The sequence below is a fragment of the Cucurbitaria berberidis genome, assembly GCF_010015615.1.
Source record: "Cucurbitaria berberidis CBS 394.84 unplaced genomic scaffold K460scaffold_2, whole genome shotgun sequence".
Classification (NCBI taxonomy): Eukaryota; Fungi; Ascomycota; class Dothideomycetes; order Pleosporales; family Cucurbitariaceae; genus Cucurbitaria; species Cucurbitaria berberidis.
In genome coordinates this window covers 4,621,508-4,643,809 of record NW_024468936.1, presented here as the reverse complement: position 1 = coordinate 4,643,809, position 22,302 = coordinate 4,621,508, and the positions used below count along the sequence as shown (strand labels likewise).

The 22,302-nt window shown below is 51.6% G+C and overlaps 13 protein-coding genes across 13 annotated transcripts; 8 read left to right on the top strand and 5 right to left on the bottom strand.

Annotated features, from left to right (window-relative positions):
• Positions 1-93: 93 nt before the first annotated feature.
• K460DRAFT_276582 (uncharacterized protein) lies at positions 94-1,259 on the top strand (the record flags this gene model as incomplete). Its single annotated transcript, XM_040928124.1, has 3 exons — positions 94-202; positions 298-1,034; positions 1,107-1,259. 3 exons carry the CDS (start codon positions 94-96, stop codon positions 1,257-1,259), a joined length of 999 nt encoding a protein of 332 aa, XP_040791209.1.
• K460DRAFT_78872 (uncharacterized protein) lies at positions 1,105-2,098 on the top strand. The gene has a single exon (XM_040938684.1). The coding sequence runs from the start codon at positions 1,363-1,365 to the stop codon at positions 1,930-1,932; it is 570 nt and encodes a 189-aa protein (XP_040791208.1). The 5' UTR covers positions 1,105-1,362; the 3' UTR covers positions 1,933-2,098.
• Positions 2,099-2,264: 166 nt separating this feature from the next.
• On the bottom strand, positions 2,265-4,141 carry K460DRAFT_276942 (uncharacterized protein; the record flags this gene model as incomplete). Its single annotated transcript, XM_040928151.1, has 2 exons — positions 2,265-3,259; positions 3,331-4,141. The coding sequence occupies 2 exons, from the start codon at positions 4,139-4,141 to the stop codon at positions 2,265-2,267; spliced, it is 1,806 nt and encodes a 601-aa protein (XP_040791207.1).
• Positions 4,142-5,856: 1,715 nt separating this feature from the next.
• K460DRAFT_353600 (mitochondrial import inner membrane translocase subunit TIM17) lies at positions 5,857-6,529 on the top strand (the record flags this gene model as incomplete). The annotated part of the gene is made up of 4 exons (XM_040931727.1): positions 5,857-5,931; positions 6,002-6,042; positions 6,097-6,228; positions 6,310-6,529. 4 exons carry the CDS (start codon positions 5,857-5,859, stop codon positions 6,527-6,529), a joined length of 468 nt encoding a protein of 155 aa, XP_040791206.1.
• A 43-nt stretch (positions 6,530-6,572) lies between these two features.
• Positions 6,573-7,440, top strand: K460DRAFT_78929 (uncharacterized protein). The gene has a single exon (XM_040938685.1). It carries the CDS (start codon positions 6,695-6,697, stop codon positions 7,184-7,186), a length of 492 nt encoding a protein of 163 aa, XP_040791205.1. The 5' UTR covers positions 6,573-6,694; the 3' UTR covers positions 7,187-7,440.
• Positions 7,203-8,841, top strand: K460DRAFT_334983 (sphingoid long-chain base transporter RSB1). The gene is made up of 2 exons (XM_040930931.1): positions 7,203-7,951; positions 8,012-8,841. The coding sequence occupies exons 1-2, from the start codon at positions 7,694-7,696 to the stop codon at positions 8,651-8,653; spliced, it is 900 nt and encodes a 299-aa protein (XP_040791204.1). The 5' UTR covers positions 7,203-7,693; the 3' UTR covers positions 8,654-8,841.
• A 612-nt stretch (positions 8,842-9,453) lies between these two features.
• K460DRAFT_334981 (uncharacterized protein) lies at positions 9,454-10,894 on the top strand (the record flags this gene model as incomplete). Its single annotated transcript, XM_040930930.1, has 2 exons — positions 9,454-9,681; positions 9,758-10,894. The coding sequence occupies 2 exons, from the start codon at positions 9,454-9,456 to the stop codon at positions 10,892-10,894; spliced, it is 1,365 nt and encodes a 454-aa protein (XP_040791203.1).
• Positions 10,895-11,417: 523 nt separating this feature from the next.
• K460DRAFT_280124 (uncharacterized protein) lies at positions 11,418-11,796 on the bottom strand (the record flags this gene model as incomplete). Its single annotated transcript, XM_040928383.1, has 2 exons — positions 11,418-11,464; positions 11,601-11,796. 2 exons carry the CDS (start codon positions 11,794-11,796, stop codon positions 11,418-11,420), a joined length of 243 nt encoding a protein of 80 aa, XP_040791202.1.
• Positions 11,797-12,092: 296 nt separating this feature from the next.
• Positions 12,093-13,752, top strand: K460DRAFT_277143 (Dolichyl-diphosphooligosaccharide-protein glycosyltransferase 48kDa subunit; the record flags this gene model as incomplete). The annotated part of the gene is made up of 3 exons (XM_040928166.1): positions 12,093-12,237; positions 12,450-13,282; positions 13,333-13,752. 3 exons carry the CDS (start codon positions 12,093-12,095, stop codon positions 13,750-13,752), a joined length of 1,398 nt encoding a protein of 465 aa, XP_040791201.1.
• A 452-nt stretch (positions 13,753-14,204) lies between these two features.
• K460DRAFT_281536 (uncharacterized protein) lies at positions 14,205-15,188 on the bottom strand (the record flags this gene model as incomplete). The annotated part of the gene is made up of 3 exons (XM_040928497.1): positions 14,205-14,774; positions 14,833-14,965; positions 15,016-15,188. 3 exons carry the CDS (start codon positions 15,186-15,188, stop codon positions 14,205-14,207), a joined length of 876 nt encoding a protein of 291 aa, XP_040791200.1.
• A 994-nt stretch (positions 15,189-16,182) lies between these two features.
• Positions 16,183-16,764, bottom strand: K460DRAFT_275684 (uncharacterized protein; the record flags this gene model as incomplete). The annotated part of the gene is made up of 1 exon (XM_040928061.1): positions 16,183-16,764. The coding sequence occupies one exon, from the start codon at positions 16,762-16,764 to the stop codon at positions 16,183-16,185; it is 582 nt and encodes a 193-aa protein (XP_040791199.1).
• A 2,485-nt stretch (positions 16,765-19,249) lies between these two features.
• K460DRAFT_279538 (uncharacterized protein) lies at positions 19,250-21,154 on the top strand (the record flags this gene model as incomplete). The annotated part of the gene is made up of 4 exons (XM_040928336.1): positions 19,250-19,815; positions 19,919-20,200; positions 20,257-20,486; positions 20,535-21,154. 4 exons carry the CDS (start codon positions 19,250-19,252, stop codon positions 21,152-21,154), a joined length of 1,698 nt encoding a protein of 565 aa, XP_040791198.1.
• Positions 21,155-21,415: 261 nt separating this feature from the next.
• Positions 21,416-22,188, bottom strand: K460DRAFT_78744 (uncharacterized protein). Its single transcript, XM_040938683.1, has 2 exons — positions 22,114-22,188; positions 21,416-22,048 (listed from the first exon to the last, which is right to left on the bottom strand). Exon 2 carries the CDS (start codon positions 22,019-22,021, stop codon positions 21,677-21,679), a length of 345 nt encoding a protein of 114 aa, XP_040791197.1. The 5' UTR covers positions 22,022-22,048; positions 22,114-22,188; the 3' UTR covers positions 21,416-21,676.
• Between the last annotated feature and the right edge of the window lie 114 nt (positions 22,189-22,302).

The window sequence follows — 22,302 nt, the reverse complement described above, 5'->3', positions numbered from 1 at the left end:
GTGCTCCCCGCCTTACACTTATTAGCTTCGCCTAGCTGTTCCGTATTCAGTTCCGTATTCAAATCGTTGGCTTACGAGTGGTGCGCTTTAAAGATGACTGGCAAAGAGATTCATAAATATGGCACTGATGATGGATGGCACGGTAGGATTGAAGAAGGAGGAGGTTCCTTACCTGATAAGGACAGGTATCACTTATACATCGGTAGGCAGTGAATCGTACAGACTTGTCTATCTTAACATTCATGTCTCCGCTAAACTAAAAGCACTACACTGTTCAATAGTCTGACTATCTCCTAGGACTCTTTTGCCCTTTCGCGCATCGCGTTAATCTCGTTCGCCACCTCAAGCACCTAACGTCCATCCTCCCCATCTCTATCGTCCGCCCGTACCCAAAGGGCGAACCGGGATGGCGCTTCGACGAAACATATCCCAACGCTACACCCGACAGCCTTTTCAACAGCCAGTTCATGCACCAACTCTACTTCCGCGACGACCCAGCATACAAGGGGAAGTACAGTGTCCCACTACTATGGGACAAGAAAACCAACAGTATCGTGAACAATGAGAGTGCCGAGATATTGAGATGGCTTCCCCATGCTTTCGACTCGGTGCTAGCCGATGACGAGAAGGTGAAAGAGTTAGATTTCTATCCTGCTGAATTGCGGGGTAAAATCGATGAGATAGCACCGTGGCTGACATCGCTGATTTGCTCCGGCGTGTACAAAGCCGGGTTCGTGCGTACACAGGAAGACTACGAGAAGAACGTTGTACCGCTTTTCGCTGCGCTGAACAAGCTGGAAACGCTGGTGCATGCCAACGGCGGCCCATATATTCTGGGTGAGACGTTGACGGAGCTAGATCTCCTCGCGTACCCAACTATCGTCAGGTTCGATACCGTATATGTGCAGCATTTCAAAACGAACCTGGGCACGATACGCCATGACTACCCTGTGCTGAACAACTGGCTCAAGAATTTGTACTGGAATGTCGAGGGCTTCAAAGAATCAACTGATTTCCAGCACATCAAGGAGAATGTAGGTTATCCTCCCCTTTTGAACTAGAGCCCAGTCCCTAGTCACGTACGTATACTTACGTTAATGGTACAGTACACGAAGAGCCATGGTGATATCAATCCACTCTCTATTACCCCATTGGGGCCGTATCCAGATGTCGAAGAAGGCTATGAGAGTAACTGGAGTACGCTGAAGCCAGGCAAGGTAGCGCATCCGCGCGTAGTAGAGGCGGAGAGTAAATTGTAAGCCATCGCACGATCGCTTGTGATGAAGACAGATATGCGAATAAGAAGCAAGAATCATTCCTTTATATGCTGAAAGCGACTGTGTTACAATCAAAGCAAAACCAATGGTGAGAGACATTGTCAGTGGATGTAATGCAGACCTCGGAATGAGGGCTGCCGGCGATAAAAATCATGCGTACAAAGTGTATGTTCATTTCGATCAAGCTTGTACATGGACTGACATCAATGTGCTCATGAGCGGTGGGGTACAGCAGAGATTACGGGAACGGTATGTTCATTGTCTAGAGACTATGATACAGACTAGTAAGCTATTCGGTAACCAACATGTGTGTAATGTTGCCTGCCAATTATCTAATCATTTACCGCCCCGAAGGAATCCATTCACCAGTATTGTGGACAGTAGAACAGTTTGCAGTTCATCCGTGGCCGTTTCTACCTGTCTTGACTTCGAAGACCGCCAGTATGGCTTAGTACAGTACCAAATACAGTCCATCTCGATTCGATATCTCGAGTTTCTAGAAGAGTGGGGTGATGTGATGTTGTGTGATACGAATGTGATTTTGTTGGTTTCGATTAGGCAAATCGAAGTGAGGGCGAGGGGTCGTGATCGGTGGCGAGTGGGCGGAAATGACAGGATATACAGGGCTCCGGGGCTATGCTGGGGGGTGTTCTAAATATGATGCTAAGAACGCCTGGGGACAAGTAGGGAATAATGCGCCCCATAGCCGGTTTGTCGATATGAGATCGGTGGAGATGTCGGTCGAGTATCCAAGAACGTAGGGGGTGGTACGAAAAGACCCTGGTAACAAGGTCCGGAGCTTCTAGCAGCCGCTCATGGTCTCTGTCAAAAGTCCTTTCCTACAATTAGTCCAAGGGCCCACCTGGACATAGAACTGCTCTTCCAACCGGACAATTCAACAACCTCGGCCATGATAGCAATGGAAAAAGACAGAACAAGAAGACATAATGAGAGAACAAGGACGGCCCACCCCGTCATGTCCAGATGCTAGGCACCGTTGGCAATAGGCGGCCCACCCACTCGAGGATCACCAGGAGGTATGCCCGACACCTTCTGCGAAGGAGGATGTGGTGGATGTGGAGGGTGATGCTGGCAGCCATGTTGGCATCTACCGCTTCGACGGGCTGCTAGAGAGTTCTGGACGTCATCGTAACCGTCGTCGTCATAGTACTCGTCGTCCTGTGGATCCAACATCCCATCGTCAGGATGCCGGTCGTAACTGCCCGGTGGAGGGTTCTGCGTGTGTTGGGCGTTGTTGGCGTTGTTCTGCGCTTTCTTGCTAGCCTTCTTTCCCTTCCGTCCCTTCATCCTGGCTTTTTCTAGCAGCCGGCGCTTTTCCGCTAGTCGCTTCCGCTCCTTCCTGTCCTTAATCTCGTATTGCCGAATCAAAGCCTTGGGCTGGTGACCAAAGATGTCCTCGTACTCGCAGAACTCGCATATCCAGGGCTGAGTGGGCGGGTTGTGGAAGTTGGCGTATTCCTGCTGGATGCGACGCTTGCGGGCAGCAAAGGCATATAGCTTGGATGCGCTACGCCTGGGCTTTGGCGGCGGAGGTGCTTGTTGCTGCGGCTGGCCACCCTTCTGGGCCTGCGGCGCGTTCTTATCCATAGGCGGTGGATACGCAGCCGCACCGTTTATGTTCGGACTCGTCTGTGTGCCCTGGGTGGACACCCTGGGAGCGTCGGGGCGGACGGCTGTGCGAGTGTAGTTTGGGGATCGGACAGCCTTGGGGCCAGAGGGAATAGTAGCAGCCGTAGTCGGGTACAAGGCACGCGGTTTGGGATAGGGTCCGTTCTCTTGTCCTGGCCAAACCATCTTGTTGGCCGAGTCCGAGCCGCAGGTAAAGGTAAACTGCGTCTTGTTTGCGCTGTTCTTCGCAGCTTCTTGTTGTAGCAAGCTCACGTTCTCGTTGCCCTGGGGCGGCGGCGTCGCTTGCGCATTGGCAATGGCGGTGGAGATGATGCCACTCTGCTCTGGAGGACCTAGTAAATAAATAGTCAGCGCACGGACTCTTCGCGGTAAAGACGTGTGATTTCCCGAGGTGACACCGTACGTTTGCTGCTCGCTTTGGCGTTGGCGAGATTGGTCGAATTGCCCAATACTCGCCTCTCGGACCGTCCAGAGCCAGATCGCCCGAAACGCCCTCTACCTGCGCCAGAGATGCCTGTCCCCGAGTTTATGCTGTGCTGAGGTGTTGCGGGCGCCGAGCCGTAGTAGCGTCCAGGCCCATCTGCGTCGTCGATGGCGCCTGTCTCGTGGGCTTGCGCAATGCCCATGCTTGCCAAATCTCCAGCAAGATTCGCATGATGCGAGCTGTTGTTGCCCATGTTCGGAATCTTGCGTTTCTTCTTGTTGTTGGTGTTCTCAAATGACTCATAGCCATCCACCGAAGAGGCGGTTGAGCCCGGCTTCGCATAGGCACCCGTTACGCCAGCCGCAGACTTGCCAGACGCATGCCTGCTGTACTGGTAGCTCGGAGAAGAAGGCAACGGTCCGTTGCGCTCGTCCTCTTCCTCTTCGCTCTCTACTTCTGAATGAGTATGGCCACAGTGGCAGGCATGGTGGTCATTCTCGCCTGTCCGGAGAGACCTGTTCCCACGCTCGCTGGCCGTATACGGGAAATTGAACAGCGGGCCACTCGATGGGGGGTTGTGCGGGAACACAATCGTCTCAGCCTGCTCGGGGGACAGTCGGGCGCGCAGAGAGCGTCTGGGCAGAGGGCGAATGGGCCGATCGGGGTACATAGAAGACGAGGTGTCGGGCGAGGAGCGTAGCGGCGAACAGCGGTTCCACTCGTAGCCTGCGTAGGGAAGAAGCGATGTCAGATATGTGGAGAGAGCAGGAAGCAGGCCCATACGAGACATTCCGTGTAGTGTAAGGGTGCAGAAAACGAAAATGGTAGAAGAGCGCTGTGGGGAGCCTACAACGTCTTCCAATGCTTACCCGCAGTCGCCGCTGCCATGCTGGCAATCCTTCCTCCAACGCCTATCTATAAAGATAGCGCAGTAGTCGGCGCGTCCAATACAATCCCAAGAGTCTGCTCTATAGTGCCTGTCTTGTCCCACATTAGCGACCATGTCCAGTCGGCATCCGCTGCTAACGAATATATATTCTCGAAGCATTTTGGTCCCATTCTCTACATTTCCACGTGTAGTTGTTGTGGTATTGGAAGCTCTACGCACCTATTTCGAGGGGGTTGTGGGCTGGACGAGGAACGACTCTGGTAGCAGTTAGCGGGAACCCCTCTATTGCTCGGTACCTGACTGACTGACAAGATACAGTCGAACTACGGGGCCGATTATTCTAATAGCAACAACTTACCGGATCCAAAGCAGAAGTCAAGTGTGGTCGGAATGAGTGACAGCAGTGGTGGTGTCGATACCCGAGCTCAAGCGATGGCAGTTCGCCAACGCCAAGACACACGTAGTCGCAGTGATGTGGCCTCCAAGCTCGCCAAAATAGGACCACTGCTAGCGAGCAACAGTCTGCGTCAACGTTGCAATCAGGGGCTTGAAGAGGGATGATAGAGCAGGTGAAGCTACGTAGGCAGAGCTATTGAAGGAGGTTGACGTCGCACCCGACTGCATATCATCTCGCAATGACCGTGCTGGGGGCGCTAACATCGAAAATGGATTGGTAATGGCTCCTGATTCTGTCTCTTTCGAATGACGAAAGGAGCATGCCACGCTGCTTTGACCTCTCGTTGCTCTCTTAGAGTACTCATTCTATCGACCAAGCCATCGTGGAGCTGCAGCCCAATGAAAAATTACAATTGCCCGAGGAGCAGCTAATAGCACGAGCATCACTTCTGATCCTGGAACGCACCAATATTCCTGTGACACCGACGGGTTGCTAGGAAAGGCTACCCTCCAGTTATTCAGCAGAGCGGGGAGCACGGTAGTAGAAGTTCATTAGGCACATTTTCAAAGATCGTTCCATCTACTATATTCAGGTTAGTCGTGTCTCTGAATGGGGATTGGAAGCCTAGCGGCTTCGACGGAACTATGAGAAGCTTCAACATAACCAAGGCCCTATTCACACTAATCCCGGCCTATATACCCAGTTGCATGCAAAGTAACTGCCTTATCTTCTTGGTCAATAAACTTACCCTAAAATCGGGTCACTACCAATATAAAGGTATCTCGTTACTACGATGCACCATTTAGAAGATACTCCAAGCAGCATCCTGGTGCCCACTGGGTTTTGTTCATGGACTATCAATAGCACTGCTGAATACCATTGCTTTAGTGTTATTGCAAAAATACCTCTACGCTTTGCTGAGAGCTGGGTGAGCCTTATAAATTCCTTCTCAGATACGATTGTCGAGCATGTTGCGGCGCTAGAACATGTCGCCCTACAGAGTTCGACAACGACAACCATATATCGCTCCCAGACCCTGAGCGAACTTGAATCCACATTCAAGCCACCAGGGCAGCTATCCTTCAATCATATGCCCCTCGGCGCACGGGCAAACCTCCTCCGAAGGTCCCACTCGTTGCTACACTCATTGAGAGCTGCTAACCCCGCATGCCAACCTACGAAGCTCAAAGCTTACTTTGACGCTACATGACAGTCCAGAATGTCCATGGATCACACTCGTGATCCGTGTCCATGGGTAGCACTTAGTGATTTTGGTGGAGCCTTTTCTATGGGGGTATGTTATCTTATCGATTGCTGAGCGTTGACTCCGTCGCGGATGGGGCTCCATGGTAACAAGCCTGCAGGCTATAGGAGGAGCTGTATGGCACGCAGTGAAGGGCTTCCGGTATGTCTTAATGGCTGTTCTATATCCTGTATAGGCCAATTGACCTTGCAATAGCAACTCTCCTCATGGTGAACGACGCATCGGGTCCATCACGGCTATCAAGGCACGAGCGCCTGTCCTCGGTGGTAACTTCGGCGTCTGGGGTGGACTGTTCAGCACCTTTGATTGTGCTGTCAAAGGTATCAGGTGCGAACTCTCTCCCTTCTAGCTATCATACATGATTTCAAATACTGGGCCTAAGAATACGGCATACTGATGTTCTTGCAGGAAGAAAGAAGATCCTTGGAATGCCATTCTCGGTGGCTTTATGACTGGTGGAGCTCTCGCTATTCGAGGTGGAGCAAAAGCTATGCGCAATAATGCAATTGGATGTGCTGTCTTACTTGCAGTCATTGAGGGTGTCGGCATTGTGTTTAGTAGGATGCTGGCTGAGAACACAAGACTCGAGGCACCTCCGCCACCTCCGCATAGCGCCGCAGTCACATGAAGTCCATGGACGAAGCATGACTCTTCAACCGATAGTCATGACTGATGAAACAACTCAACTACATCTTTCAATGACTTTTAGTGGGCTTGACGATCCGCCTACGGACTCAAACAATCCTCCTGCGCCGCCCTGTGTTTCGATTCACACAACCGGGCTTCCTTGTCGATGTTGGATGAGGGAACACCAAATACGGAATCGATGTGTGGTGGCCAATGTGAGATTGTATTGCATCGTTCCACAGGCCGTCAAATGACTTGTTCGAGCGTATCAAGTGTACGTTCCATCGCGTATGATGCTCTCCGTATGTCATACACTTCTTTCCTTCCTTTGCATTTTTTTCTTTCGAATTTGGGTTTCTCTACACTGCTAGCGAAGATCTTTCTCCTTTACCTGTTTGACGCCGAACCTACTTTACCGCCTGTCACGACTTGCCCCAGTTTAGTCAATAACGATATAACCAATAACAGTCAAACAGACTTCCAAAGCATCCGCGGTGGATTGGAGAAGTTGAAGCATTCTAGTACTTGGTCCGTAGGTCCGCAGAAGGGTCAAACCTTCGAGCCTACATATACGAGTAAAACTAAGCGACCCAACTGTTCAAAGACATACTTATCCACTTTCTACGGAAAGCCAAGCAGTCCGATGCCCGGCCAATGAAGGCATCGCCTCTCTCGTATCGACCATGCGTGTAGTTCCGGATGCGGCGGGAGGATTGTAGGTGGACATAAAAACGGGTCAATTTTCTAAGCATGCCGGAATTCGGCCGAGTATTGGAGTAAGCGATCAGGCAGGCTAAAGACTAGGAAGTATATGGTAGGTGTCACCTACTCTCACTTGTGTGACTCTTACCGTGTTCGCCCTATTTCCACCAGTGCCGCTCCTTCTGTTCACAGACTCACTCTGGACACGACACCTTCTTGGAAAATCCACAGTCGTTATATGCATACATACATCAAGAGCCTAAAGAAGTGCCCTTACTCAATTCTTTCTACGGAAACTCGCTCCTTTCACATCTACCTGTTGTTGCCGCTATCTACGGTGGCACCTGTCTTACCCAGGTTCCAATTTTTAACCCAAACCTAGCGTCAACAAACATACCCAGGATTTGACGTCCCCTTAACCTTACAACTCTCGCTAAGGGTCAACGAAGAAATCACTACCACCATGGATGACGCAGACTGGCGCGATACCTGCACGTACGAGGAATGCGGGGTCGAGGGGTCATTCTGGGGCTATCGCCCTTCCCATGGCGTGAACATAGCGTTTGTTGTTCTATTCGGCATCTCTACGTTGGCATTCCTGGCTCAGGGTTTTTCGGGCAAGAAATGGCTCGGATTTACTATTGCTATGGAGATGGGTTGTATATTGGAAGTTATTGGGTATATCGGACGCATACTGGCGTACAATGATCTGTTTCATGAGGTATGTTCAGAACATGTTCTCACGACCATTCCTAGGCGAAGTGAAGCTAATCACGCACAGAACCCTTTCCTCATCCAAATCATCTGTCTCACCATTGCTCCCGCCTTCCTCGCGGCAGGTATATACCTCTGCCTCTCCCGAATTGTAGTGACATTCGGCCCAGAGAACTCACGGATCAAACCTCTCTCCTACCCACGAATCTTCATCCCTTGCGACATCATCTCCCTCGTGCTGCAAGCTATCGGTGGCGCAATGGCGTCTGCTAAGACGCACACAGGAGAAAATCCCAAAGTAGGAACAAATATTATGATCGCTGGACTTGTGGTGCAAGTGGTCACATTGCTAATTTTTATGATCCTCGCCCTGGATTTTGCCGTCCGCACAATTCAGCGTACCGCCCACCTCGGCTCTCAAAACGCGCTTGACCCCCGACACGCAAAGCTCCGTCAGTCGTGGGTCTTCAGGGCCTTTCTCGTCGCCTTGGCATTCTCCACGCTGTGCATTTTCACAAGATGCGTATACCGCGTGGCGGAATTGAGTGAGGGTTGGAGTGGGCGTCTCATCAAGACGCAGAAGTACTTCATCGGACTAGAGGGTGCAGTAATCATTGCGGCGGTTTTAGTGCTGAATGTGTTTCATCCTGGTTACTGCTTTAGGGAAGCTTTGGACACGGCGAAGGTGCAGAAGAGTGAGAGAAAGTAGTACGGGTGAAAGTGGAGAATTCCAGGTGCGGTTGAGATAGTTCTTGAAGAGAATTAGTGTTCCACCAAGAGGAAAGCGGAGTTTAACACTGTGACGAGGCCTTGGAAAATCGGATATGAGCTCTAGAAACATGCATCAAGTCATAATGCTGTTATTTAACCGCCCTCGGGTACTCTAAATAGAGCGTGTTGTTTACATACATTATGTAGAGGCTACATTATTGATGTATACTGGTGGCACTTGCCGCTTGAAGTAGTGGTGTGCATATTCACTTGATTTGGAAATTAGTTGCGTTGGCTCAGGCTGTTATAGAACGCACGATTCTACATTTCTTACAGAAACGTGATTAGTATAAAGGACTATAGAGGTAGATTGAAATTGGAACGGGCCATGTATGCCCGCGCATGCAACTCGCGGTCTCTTTCACTGCTAGAAACCAAAAGGTACGGCTGGAGCACCTCAGCGCGTTTCCTAGCGACAGAATATGTGCCCTCAATATTGCCTGCCGACCCTTAAGTAGGGATTGACATTTCAGACTTGTAAGTAAACCTGCATCAGGCTGAGGCTAGGTTACAGTACGATAGAACGACTAACCTTTCTACCCCACCTCCTTCACTCCGCCCACAGACCGCCAAGGTCCCTAGTATTCTAGTCAAGTGATAGCGCGACTCACCGCAGTACCTCTCGGCTATATAATCGTACTCTAGCCTTACCTGCCCCCACCTTCTACCACCCACCTATTAGGCCACAATTATCAACATACTCTCCCGTAGCCACCAATACACCTCAAGGTCGTCGCCATGAATCAAGCTGAAGATGTCGAGGTCATCCTCGGTCGTGAACGCCGTTACAAATTCCACTCCGGTACACTCGCGAGGAGCTCCACGCTCTTCGCTGACATGTTGACCGAACCCAATGCCGCGAAGCTCAACAGCCGCGCGAGGAACGCCGGAATCAAGGTTCGCTGGATGATTGAGCTCACTCGCTTGCCGTGTAGCCAGTATCCGGCTGGATGCCTTGAGCTCGTGGTACGTTATAGAACACCCTGATTGACGTCAGCAGTGTATCAAAGTTGATTATGATGGCTAATAGAGGTACCTACAGGATCTCGCACCAACAGGCGAGCGCGCCGATGGTCGCTCCGGCATGGTCGTCAATGAAAATGGGCGCATCCCCAAAGCACTCAAGGCGTACGCCCACTATGAAGCCGTGTTGTACGCCTTCTACGGTAAGGAGCTGGTCATCGACGACGAGAATATGTCCGCTGCTCTGTCAGACTGTTTCCAGCTGCTCGTGGTTTCCGACTACCTTGGATGCACCGGCCTAGTCAGGAAACCCATCGAAGTCGCCTTGTTCAAGCATGGGCAAGGCTTGTTTCGTGCCATCCAGGGTGCGCCCTGTAGGTGGGTGGAATTAGCTTACCGGATCAGGAGTGAGTTGATATTCAAAGAGTGTATGATCCATCTTGTGGGCAACTGGAAAAAAATCAAAGAAAATAAGTCGGTAGACATACTACTCCACACCGTCCCGGGTCTACGCGACTTGATCGAAAAGTACCACCGTGTCCTAGTCGCAAAATGCAAACAGCTTGAGGACGGCTTCACGTCGTACTACCCCCCCAGGATGAGACTTCCTGTCGACGACCTCCCTATCAAGCGCGAAGCCTACGCCAAAGACATACTCATATGGATGGCGCTGTCATTCTTCCGGCAATGGATCGCCCAGCACCTCAACATGGAAGAGGGTCGTCATAGCCAGGATTGTGGATACGGACTGTACAAGCAGATTGGAACCGCCGGCGAGTCCTATATGGACAAATCTATCATCAACCAATTCCACACACATTTCCCCATGACGAAAAAGGCAATGAACGTGCTGGAAAACCATCTCTTGGAGATCAAGGAGTGCATGAAATCCATTGTCAACCAGCACGCTATCCTCAAGTCCAACTGTCAGTTGGATGTCAATCGGTTTCCCGTCAAGTATTTGACGTGCACGGCTTTTCAACGTAAGGACTATCCATGGCTGAACGCCGAGGTGCCGGCGAAAGTCGTGCCGGCGAAGCGCGATTACAAGCCCGGTGGCAACGAGATTGCACGTCAGACTTTGGATACGGCGAGGATGTTCCAGGACCAAAGTTTGAGTGTGGAGGCCTCGGAGGAAAGGGAGGAGGATTTTGAGGAGAGCGATACGGAGGATGTTCCTACGACTTCGAGAACTAAGCGTACCAGGATCGGCTAGGTGTAGAAAATCACCTGCTTCGTGAAGGCTAGGCTGGGTTGGGATTGCATTTGCGTGGTAGGCGTCAGGCTGGAGTTTCAAGTTGGCGTTCTACAGTCAGGGAAACAGTGTGCCGTCGATCAGGCTGCGGTATTCCACCAAAAGCGCTTCTCTATGGTGTTCTGTCGCCTTCGGGCCTCCTTCGGGATTGATGGATCCGTTTTTGAGAGCGTTTCGAATGCCTCCAGGCTCTTGTATCTTAAACAAAATCCCATATATTCCAAAGCTGCATGCAGCTGTCAGATCCCTACAATATGTGTAAAATACAAAAGGTTGTTAGTACTTGCATATCACTTCAGGCAGAGCATTGAAGAAAAGAAAATGAACTTTATACAGTATTCTGTGGCAATCCTGATGCCCAGCTTCTTAAATGCGCCCTCTCTCGGTTTTTGTAGATTCGATTGGCGCCACTGGTGATAACATGTCCTCTGTCCTCACCATTCTTGTCGTCCTTCAGTCCTCCCTCCTTCTCCTCGCACACTCCCTACTCGTCATCAAATCCCGTCGGCCTCGGTCGTGGTCCCTTTGGTACTGTTTCACGTCAGCTAATTGCTCCATATCTCTCTCCATTCTTCTGGGTATTCCCCCTCTTCCCCCTTCTTCCTCTTGATCCACGCATCCGTATTGACACCAACTTCGTCTTGGGCCTCCAAGATCTTATACGTACCAGGATAGGTCATGGGGATCTTCGCAATCTGCTCCTCGCCCAAGTATCTCCGGATCGGCGGCACCGTTACCAGCATTATAGGACCCGTGACACCGACGATAATTGAGTAGAAGTATGCGGGCTTGTTTATAGACGCCCATCTGAGGTAGCGTATCGGTTGCCTGAAGAAGAGCGGAGATGGGGGAATGCCGGCCATTGTGGTAGAGTTTCTACTTGTCGCATTAGCACATGTGCAACGATTTGGGGCGTAGATGTCATGTACGTGATGTTCAAGCCGGATATGTGAGTGGCTATGGACGTGTTGTTAGCCTCAATGGCGCACAATTGCTTGTTAGGTCGTCGATGTTGGATGCTGTGAGGTGCTTGACGGTCGACTCCGCTCACTCCAATCGGCGTGCTGCGATTTTCCGGCACCGATGGGCTTGGCATTGCATACGTCTCCCGTTACAGCTCCATCATGCAACTTGACAAGTCCAACTTCCAATTCACAGGATGAGGTGGTTATTTTCTTGCACCTTAGCTTTTGTGTGGGCCGTGGTGGTTCAGGCGAAGAGTTTTACGGGCAATCGATTGCTGGTAGTGCTCGAGGAGCAGGCGGAGAGGGAGAAGTACAGTGTATTTCTCGAGGACTTGACCTGTAAGTGGAAAGCTCTTTTCGGCATGGGGAAACTTTCTGGCTTTCGTGGTGCTTCTTGAGACCCGATTCTACAGATGGTACCATTTTCGGATTCAAAGCTATTGAAAGCTGCACCTTAGCCTTGCGATCCTCTCACACCAGAGATGGGAATGACATGATAGCATCAATTAGCTTAGATTCTAGACAATAACCAAGCTAATCAATTTATTCAGCTCGCGGATTCTCCACAACCGTTGAATCACCAAAGGCAGATAAGCTCTCATTACTGAGACACGGCGAGCGAGCATACGACCATGTCCTCCTTCTCCCCGCAAAGTCGAAAGGCCTCGGCCCTGCTTTGACCGCGAACAACCTCCTCGAATTCATGAAGAAGGAGGGGAACCTTCTCGTCGCGCTGTCCAGCGAGCAAGCTACGCCCACCGCCGTTCAATCATTGCTTTTGGAGCTTGACATCAACATCCCCGCCGACAAGGGTGCATTGGTTGTAGATCATTTCAACTACGATTCTTCGTCCGCTGAAGAGAAGCACGATGTGCTACTACTTCCATTCCCGGCTGCGCTGAGATCGGACGTCAAGAACTACTTCGCGGGTGAGGGATATGTTGCAGTGCCGCGCGCTGTTGGTCAGGCTCTTGGAAACGAGTCGCCTCTCACTTCGCCCATTCTACGCGCTCCTAGCACGGCATACAGCTACAACCCCAAGGACGAGGCTGAGGGTGTTGAGGATCCTTTCGCGGTCGGTGGGCAGCTCAACTTGGTCTCCGCAATTCAGGCGAACAATGCGGCACGTTTGACTGTTGTTGGGTCAGCCGAGATGTTGCAGAACAAGTGGTTCTCCGAGAAGGTCAAGTTGAATGGAAAGGCTATCACGACCGCCAACCGCGACTTTGCGCAAAAGTTGTCTGCTTGGACTTTCAAGGAGACGGGCGTGTTGACAGTTGGAAAGCTGCTACACTACCAGGATGAGGGTGCCAGCAAGAAGCTGAACACCAGCACCGCCATCCCGGAAAACAACCCCACCATCTACCGCATCAAGACCGATGTTGTATGTTTAATCCCCACTATTTTCGGATCATCTTACTGACAATAATATAGCACTTCCAAGTTGAAATCTCGGAATACACGAACGATCACCTTGCTCCTTTCGTCCCATCACCCAATGACAAAATCCAACTCGAATTCAGCATGCTTTCCCCGTTCCAGCGCCTGAACCTTTCACCCGTCGCTCAGACCGCAAATGCTACCATCTTCGGCGTCGCGTTCAAGACACCCGATCAGCACGGCATTTTCAACTTCCGCGTCAATTACCGACGACCTTTCGTGACTAACATTGACGAAAAACGCCAAGTCACTGTCCGTCACTTTGCGCACGACGAATGGCCGAGGAGTTGGCAGATTAGCGGTGCGTGGGTATGGATTGGCGGTATCTGGGTTACGGTGCTGGGTTGGCTAGCCTTTGTGGCCGTGTGGTTGTACAGTGCGCCGACTGAGCGCAGCACGAAGAAGACGCAATAGATGAGTATAGTGCGTTACTGTATGTAGCTTTATGTGTAAGCAGGAATACCCCATCGGCGATGCGTGGTATGTCATTATGGAGTCATGGCATCCGGGATCAAAAGCTTAGATCGAATTGGATATTTAGTACCAACACCTCCATGTCTTCACGCTGTGAAATTTTTGGCACGAAACGCCGTACCCAAGAGCTATCCAGGCAGCGCAGCGATAAAGGACCAAAGAGAAGGGATCGAATTCCGGCGTCAACATACTAAATGACAGTGCGTTTACCTAAACGAGATATTGTATTGTGTAACTATATGGTAAGTTGACACGTGTGTCGCTACCAGCTTCAGAGTATTATGCCTATCAAGCTATCCATCTTATAGCAAGGGCTAATACCTTACGAATCTCCACTATCGACCTTCCCAATCTCTCTAACCCATCTCCGCTCCCTCCACCAGTCCTTCCCATCACAATTCACCAAACCTCACCACCCACATCCTACCCACACCCGCCGGCAAAGGGAAAGCCTTGACATCCAATCCATCCTCGGCGAGACTATGCATAATGTCATCTCCGAAAGGCACCAGCTCCATCATCAACGTCACGAAGAAGCGCAGCTTCAACAACATGTTGAGTGCCGGTTTGATGAGCTCGAGGACAGCTTCACGCATGGGGTCGTAACGGTTAGGCGTGTTCTTCCACAGGAGGACGAGGGAGTCGAGGAAGCGGTCCGTTACAGCAGAGGGGGAGCATTCGTTGGGTCCAGATGGGCATGTGGTGTCGGATGTGACGCCTAGGCTGAGTATCATCTGCGCGACGTTGATGTACTCTGCTATAGCATGGTCGCACAGCCTGGGCATGTCGTACTTGCTGCCAACAAGGTAGGCGTGGATGTGGAGATCGAGCAGAGTGATGTGTGGGTGCTTAGTGCGCATGTTGGGGTCGAAAATGTAGATGCCTGTCTCGATGAATTGCACCGCGGCTACGATGGCATAGGGGAAATCATCGCGGAGACGGATATAGCGCGTGTGTGCGTGCTATTGGAATGCATTAGGTTTGATTAGAGGTAAACGGATGGATTAGTAGACTACTTACAATGAATGGGCCATCGAGCATCTTTGCAAAGAAGCGAGACTCGTTGCAGAGTAGGTACTTGTCGACTTTCATGACCTGCTTACCTCTATCAAAGGCAATGATGACCTCGTTGGGGAGAATTTCAGAGAAGTATCTTAACGAAGATTAGTCTTGCTTTGCTCTACATGCAAATCGCATACTTACTCGTCGAATACGACTGACTGTACAACGTAGACACTTGCACGGTTGCGTTGTACCACTGGCCGAGACGGAAACGCAGGATATGATGTCCGCTTCGGAACGTCCAGAAGTGAGAGGTCTTGTAGATTCAACTCACTAGGAGTCAGAGGGCCGGAAGGGATGTGTTGGTCATGCATCATCGTATCAGGGTCTTGGTGGATGACTGGTCCAGACTCGGAGTTCACGTAGGCTCCCAGCGTCTCGTCAAGAGCAGAATTGCACTCGAAGTTTGACTCGGGAGGGGAGGAGCTGAGCAAGGGTTGATATTGTGCTGCCGGAGGCGTAGGCAAGTTAAAGTGAGTCACTCTAGAGACGGAACTCGTAGTAGGAGGCGGCAACATCTGACCCGAGGTGTCATGGCCAGTATATTGCTGTTTCGATAGATCTTGAAGAGCATGTCTTAGAAGCGGATAGTCCTCGCGCTTCGGATTGACGAGCGGAGTAAGACCTTGCTGTTGATAGTGTCCTGCCTGAGGAGCTCCAGGAGCGACGAGAGTGGTGCCTCTACCCTGAAGATTAGGTGTCTCGTTTTCTTTATTTGACCGGAAAGAGGTCGAAGGCTTGCAGAAGCTCGACGGTGTTGAAGCAATAGGCGAGGCTGCCACGCTTCTAGCTGCCTGGAGCACCACGTCACCGAAGTTGTGTGAATCGGGTTGAAACGCCTTGCTGAAGGCACGCTTCCGGTCTTGACGGTCCATCATATTATATGTGGCTGGAGGACAGTTTGATGAAGTAGCTGCGGTGGATAAGGTAAAGAAGAGTCGGTCACTTGGTGGGAGCTTTGCGGGCTCTACTATACACCTCGATCGCGAGGTGAATGCGTGTAGGAACGCGACATGAGCGCGTCGGTGACTGCGACACGTCAACAGACGCGCCGGCGGGCCGGGAAATCAAGACCATGGATCGATGGTGAAGACGATGTCCTGTCGCAGTCGAGGGTCCTCCTCGTGATCGTAGCGCTGCAATTGATACGCTCCAGGTTCTGATCACATATTGAATGACGAGAAGGAAATGTACAAATGAAATTTAACGATAGAAGTCATTGAGACGATACTTTTGAAGCCAAAAGAATCTGCGTAGCAGAGCTCTCCGGCTGTCACCGCCGCCTGCTGATGGCAGTAGCCTACTCTTTCACTTCCAGCGCCCTGCCATCTCCTCAAATAGGTCTGCTCTAAACTCTGGCAGCTCGTCCATTGACTCGAAGACCATTGCCATTGTCTTTTCAGTTCCATGGATAAAAGATTCGACATGATCAGCGCATAGCTTGATAGCCACGTGCTTGAGGTCATCTGCATTAGATCTACGTGCTGGGGCGTACATGGCACGTATTGCCTGCAAAAGTTGTTCTTCATTGCCATCAAACATCAACACCATAGCAGCAAGGTCTTCGAACTTTTGGAGTGCAACTTGCTTTAGCCCAGAGATACCGTAACGCTCAGCGAGCATGAAGACGTCGACGTGAGAGCGCAGAGTAACGTCTTCGGGCACAGCAATGTCGGAGCCAGACAAACGGTCCGTGTAATCCAGCTGGTAGCAATACTGCATCATTGCCGCGACAGCGTCCGGGTCATCTGCGCCGAGGTCGATGACACTCTTCGATGATTTCTGATGTCCGTCAGTGAGAAAAGGTGTCTGTTGCGCTATGCTGGAAACACATACAGGGGAAATGACAACCGCACACACTTTTGCAAACCAACGCGAGTGGTAGCACATGATGACACGGTCAACATGATATACATCGTTTTTACAGCGCACCACCAGATCTGAACACTGCCAATCGGATATACGTGTAGGCGAGGTAGTCACAACAGGCTCAGGTGTTGGCACAGGTTCTTGATGCTGCTGAGGCTCATTTACCTGTACTTGTACCTGTGCATTCTGGAGCTTCTTCTGAAATCGTCGAGGCGAATAGAGTGAGCTTCCAGAGAACGTCTTACGATGTTGCGGTCGTTGTTTGGGGCTTGTGGACGCAACGGATGATGCAGTGGTTGACGTGGAGTGGTTGGAGCAAGTTGAAGATGTTCTTCGGTGGAGATCAATAGAGGCGTCTGAGGATGCTGTTGAAAGTCGTGAGGTTTCGGTGCGGCCGAAGCTAGCGCGCTTGGAGGCATAGATTGAGGGATCGAGACTGAGCATTATGAGTGGGGTAGCAATCAGATTGGAGAGCTCAATCGCTTACACGTTCCTGGCAATGAAGACTGGTGTAACAAACATGTCGGGGATTGAGCACCAAGTGCGAATTGCAAGAGGCTCTTGTTGTTTGAACAGTTTGGATAATGTATACTTCAACACGACGAAGCAATGAGTGGAAGGCAAACCAGGCCAGTTTCACTCGAAACCCATCGTCGTATATACATACATGTCCTCAAGCTTCCAGATGTCGAACGATTCATGGCACATGGACAGATGGATACACAAAAGGGAAAATGTCACGTAGCTTCCGTCATGGTGTATGCGGCACTCACATTCCCAGATGAAGTATGTTGCGATGGCCAATGGCGAAGGATGCATTGATTGTTCTTGGCGACGAATGACCCAGGTTTTGCCGCCTATCGATAGTGTTTAATACCGACATGGAATGAGAACAGCCGGCATGCCGCTAGCTTGAAAAACACTGTGGGGTAGCAACAGCATCGAGTTCTCGAAGGTGGTCAGCATGAGGGCAGGTGACTTGCATCCTCGTTGGTTGCAGGGCGCGATATTCAAGATGGAATGCGATCTGCAACACACTTTAGCGACGCTGAAGACTCGACCCTCTTCTAGACTATGCCTCGTAGAAGCCAGAGTTAGTCTATCGGTTCAAAGATCCTTTTGGTTACTGAGGTATCCCAGACGGCTACCAAAAGATGCTGGTCATACCCACGAGCTTATTGACAAGAACAGCGATTGGGTGTACGCCTAGGTGCGCAGGAAGTTGAAGTAGGGCGCCGTCTACATTACACAGGAAGACTCGTACAGCCATGGTTTGACTACTTCACGAAGTTCTGTACGAGCTATCGAGAGGGGCGATTACCTGGGCTGAGCCTGAGGTACAGACCACGACGGCCAAGGAAGTTGGAGAAACTCTGGGAGAAGTAGACGAGTGCGCTCGATCTGCCGCACATCTGCCGCACGGTTGGAGGGTGTTTTAAACGAAACATCAAACACACCTGGGTCTGGCGAAGGACGTGTGGTTGAACGGGATAGATGGGCAAGCAAATCGGGGTCAGTCATCTGAGATGATTCCACGAATCCGATAAAGACTGCAATCCCAGCTCGTAGAAAGTAACAACAGCACTAAATGTCTCTGGATACTTGTTGCAAGTTCTGTCGCGGTGGTAATGCACCAGATGAATGTTTGAACCAAGGGAGGCGGCAGTGAATGCATGGCATGGGCCACTCATGATGCGCGCGCACTGGAGCCCCTCTCCCCTCTCGCGAAAAGGAGGAGCGGGCTAAGCGCCGCCCGCCTGCCCGGCTTTCGATCGCAGCTTCCTCGTCACCATCGAAACCTGCCAGCTCTTTGTGCCCCGAACCCTCTCTCCATCTCGCTATACTCTCCAAGAAAACACACGGGCGACATGTTCTCCTCCTCTTTGTTTCCCGCCACGCTTCCCGCAGCCCTCCGAGCCCCTATGGCTCCGAGTTCGCCAATCTTTGCGGCCCCTGCGCCTTGGGGCAGCACCATCACGTGATGCCTGCTACGGATGGCCGGTTGACCCAATTGGGCCCTTCGCGTGTGGTTGCGGGACTCGATTTTACTCCCTCAGGCCTCTGGCTCGTCCACCCCGACAGCATTGTCCCACTACATCGCCTTACACGTCCACTCGAGCCCATACTATGCTTTCTTCGTGCCCCGGTCTTCTTTTCCAGTCGCCAATCCATCCCATCTGCGCCCTTTGAAGCTCCACGAGCCTTCGCCCGCTTTCTCCGCACTGCTGCGGCGTCACCACTGCGCTTCGAAAGAGAGCAACCACACCCGTCTAAACGCATTCATCGCCCTTGGACGATAGCTCGGGCATTGAATTGCGCTCTAGTAGCTCTCTGCCGACCCGCTGCCAACTCTACTCGCTCCTTCCCACCCTTCTTACCACGCTCGACCGGACGACCTGCCGAGCGCACACCACTACACTCACTTCACTCACTCCACAAGTCGCACTCTTCTCCAAGTGCTGCTTAGCTACGATCCCCAAGGACAGCGACAGCCCGCGCGGATACAATGTCTCCGCGTCGCTCGTCGCGGGCTCGCACCACCCAGCCCCCACCCAGTGTCGCGACAGTCCACAGCGGCTCCTCGTCTTCCGTCTCATCAGCCCGCGCAGATCGTGCGCCGAGGGTGAATCAGAATCAGTCGCCACCGCACAAGTCGTTAACCCCACACTCGCTCTCCTCAGAAGAGCCCGAAGAGCTACCTCGCGGTTCGCAAGCCGAGCCACCCCTCACCCGACGTCGAACGCGCGAACAAGACAACGACGAAGACGAATCCGCCAAGCTCGACGACGAGCTGGACGATGATATGGCCGAGGAAGACGAGGTCACACGATGCGTGTGCGGCTTCCAAGACTACCCGGGTCCGCCATCGGATGTTGGCAAGTCTGGTTCTGCTCTGACAGATCCTGACGTTCAAGGTGATGACCTAGGTGGTCTGTTCATTCAATGCGATATCTGTAAAGTCTGGCAGCACGGCGGATGCGTCGGAATCATGGACGAGCCTGCCAGCACCGAAGAGTACTTCTGCGAGGAGTGCAGAAAAGATCTCCACAAGGTCATGAAGAGTCCCAAGGGGTGCGTAGTCTTCTCATTCCTTCCCTCATCCCCCACACAAGTTCCTCTCTCTCGACGAGCAATCTTTGAGCGCAAATCAAATCTAACCTTGCTGGTTCATCAGTCAACGGTATTCTCGCTACCTCCCCATCTACGAGCAACAGCATGGCAAGCACCGCAAATCGTCTGTTTCGAAAGACACAGAGAGACACTCTAGTAGAGATAAAGATCGCGAAGCGAGAGCTAGTGTCGATTCATTTGGCAAGCGTCGGTCAACGATGAACAGTCGAGCAGCCTACGACGAAGACGAAGTGCTGAAGAAGGTGCTGGAGGAGAGCAAGCATGATGGCGCTCCTCCCTCGGAGAGCGGCAATCGTAAGAAGCGGAGTCGTGACGATAGCGAAGAGTGAGTTCTGCTATGCATGCTCACTGCTACACTGGAGCTGACAAACTTTGTGCTAGAACCAAACCTGAAGTCAAACGACAGCGCACAAGCTCGCGGTCTCCTAGCAATTCGCCCGTCCTTGAATCTGAAGACGATAGCACAAAAGCCTCTGCACCAAAACAGAAGCCGCGCGGTGCCGCAGCACGAAGTCAGCGTGAGAAGGAACTACGCGAGAAAGAGCGAGAGCAAGAACGTACCGAAGCTTCAAACAGGCGAAAGGGGCGCGCAGAACGGAGAAAAGCAGACGGTATGGGAGCGAACAGTCATCTTGAGAGCCTACAGCTAACGATCGAAGAACTTGCGGGTATCGAGCCTGAGCCTGAGCCCACGCCCGCCGAAGAGCCCGCCATGCCTCCTGCAGCCTCCGAATCTGCACCACCAGACACACCTATCACAGACTTCAAGCCGGCTCCCGCCCCGCGGAGAGGCGGCCGTCCACCACAAAAGTCCCGCGGTCGCCTAGGTCGAAATCAGTACTCGCGAGATACGGTACCTGCAACTAATGGCACATCACCGCAGAACGATACTGGGCACTCGCCGCAAGCGAGTGCTACGAACGGCGCAAGCAATGGACATGACAGCAGTGACGGCACAGCTGGGCACAAGCCGGCAAAGCCGAAAACATGGCGTTTGCAGAAGCTTTCTTGGAACGACATCCGGCGGCCTGCAGGAGCTATGCAGAGTTACATAGCCCAGCGACAAGTTGAGATGGCAGGCGAGAAACACCCTTCCCCAGCTCCAGCTGTCCAGCCCGCTACGGCCACAACGAACGGAGAGCCAAGCCAGGAAGGGGCAAAGGAAGAAGGCACGGATATAGCCAAGTTCAAGCATCTCAGCACAACACAGATGATGGACTACCTAAGCCGGGATCTCGTACACTGGCAGCAGATGATCTCTGAGCCGACGGAGAAGTGAATGGCTTGTTCCTTGTGTTTCGCTCTTTTTGCGTTGGACTTCTGCTTTGGATTTCGACGACAGCACATTGACTCGCTACATCTGCTCTTCGAGCACAGTATCTTTCGCAACATCTTTATGTACGGGCGTTATACGGCGCGAGACCGTTTCATTTCACACATGTGGATTTGTTTATCGCGACGGATACCCTCCACTTCTTTCCTTTTCGTTTTCACATAACTGCGCTGCAGATTCATTGTTACACTGTATCGATACAGCGGTACCATCGCCTTGGAGTCTTTCGGATATATCATGGCGTCGCTTCTTCGACAACCTAGATGGTTGTTCTACGCCGATGCACTGCACGGCGCTACTGTAAAGTATTGCACTGTTTCGAAGCTGGGAAAGGGATAGTAACGGAAAGGCTCAATCATGATATTATTCCAAACGCCACATTCCTTGACATCTGCTATGTATTACATGATCACCCAAGGTTTTTCCTTCCTATTCTGATTGATTGCTGTGATATTAATAATCCTACTCCTACTCCGATTTCCCAACCTTAATCTCCAACACACCCATAATAGGGTTGAGCTTCAACAACTCCAATATTGCCGGGAGATTATCGTCCGTGAGCACCGTGTACTCGGGGTAGATTTTGCCATCCCTTGTCTTTGTATCCCAGTGAATCTTGAACTCTTGAATCGTCTCCTTTGGCGCGTCGGCGGCCTTGAACTTGCCCATGAACTCTGCCGTGTTGGGCGACGACGTGATGGTCGCTGTGATTTGCTTATTGAGGGATTTGAGCGTGGGCTTGGAGGATGTGTCGATGAGGATGAATTCGTGGCGGTTCGAGGGCGGGAGGGTGAAGAGGAGGGGGAGAGACATGTTTGGTTGTTGCGTTTGGTTGACGTTCTTTTGCTGGTTGTGTTCTTGTTAGTCGGGTTGTTTGCTTGCTTGATATATGGGTGGTGGCTTACGATGGTGGTGATGATGTTGATGGAAAAGTGAGTAGGAATTTGATGAAATTTTGTGGTGTAGTGTGGTGGTTTGCGATGGCTGGCTTCAGTAGGACTCTCTAGTATATACTCAGTTTGTTATACGTCAATGGTGAGCTTTCAAGCTTCCATGTGCTACAACGATGTACGTCATCGGACATGGGAGGGGTA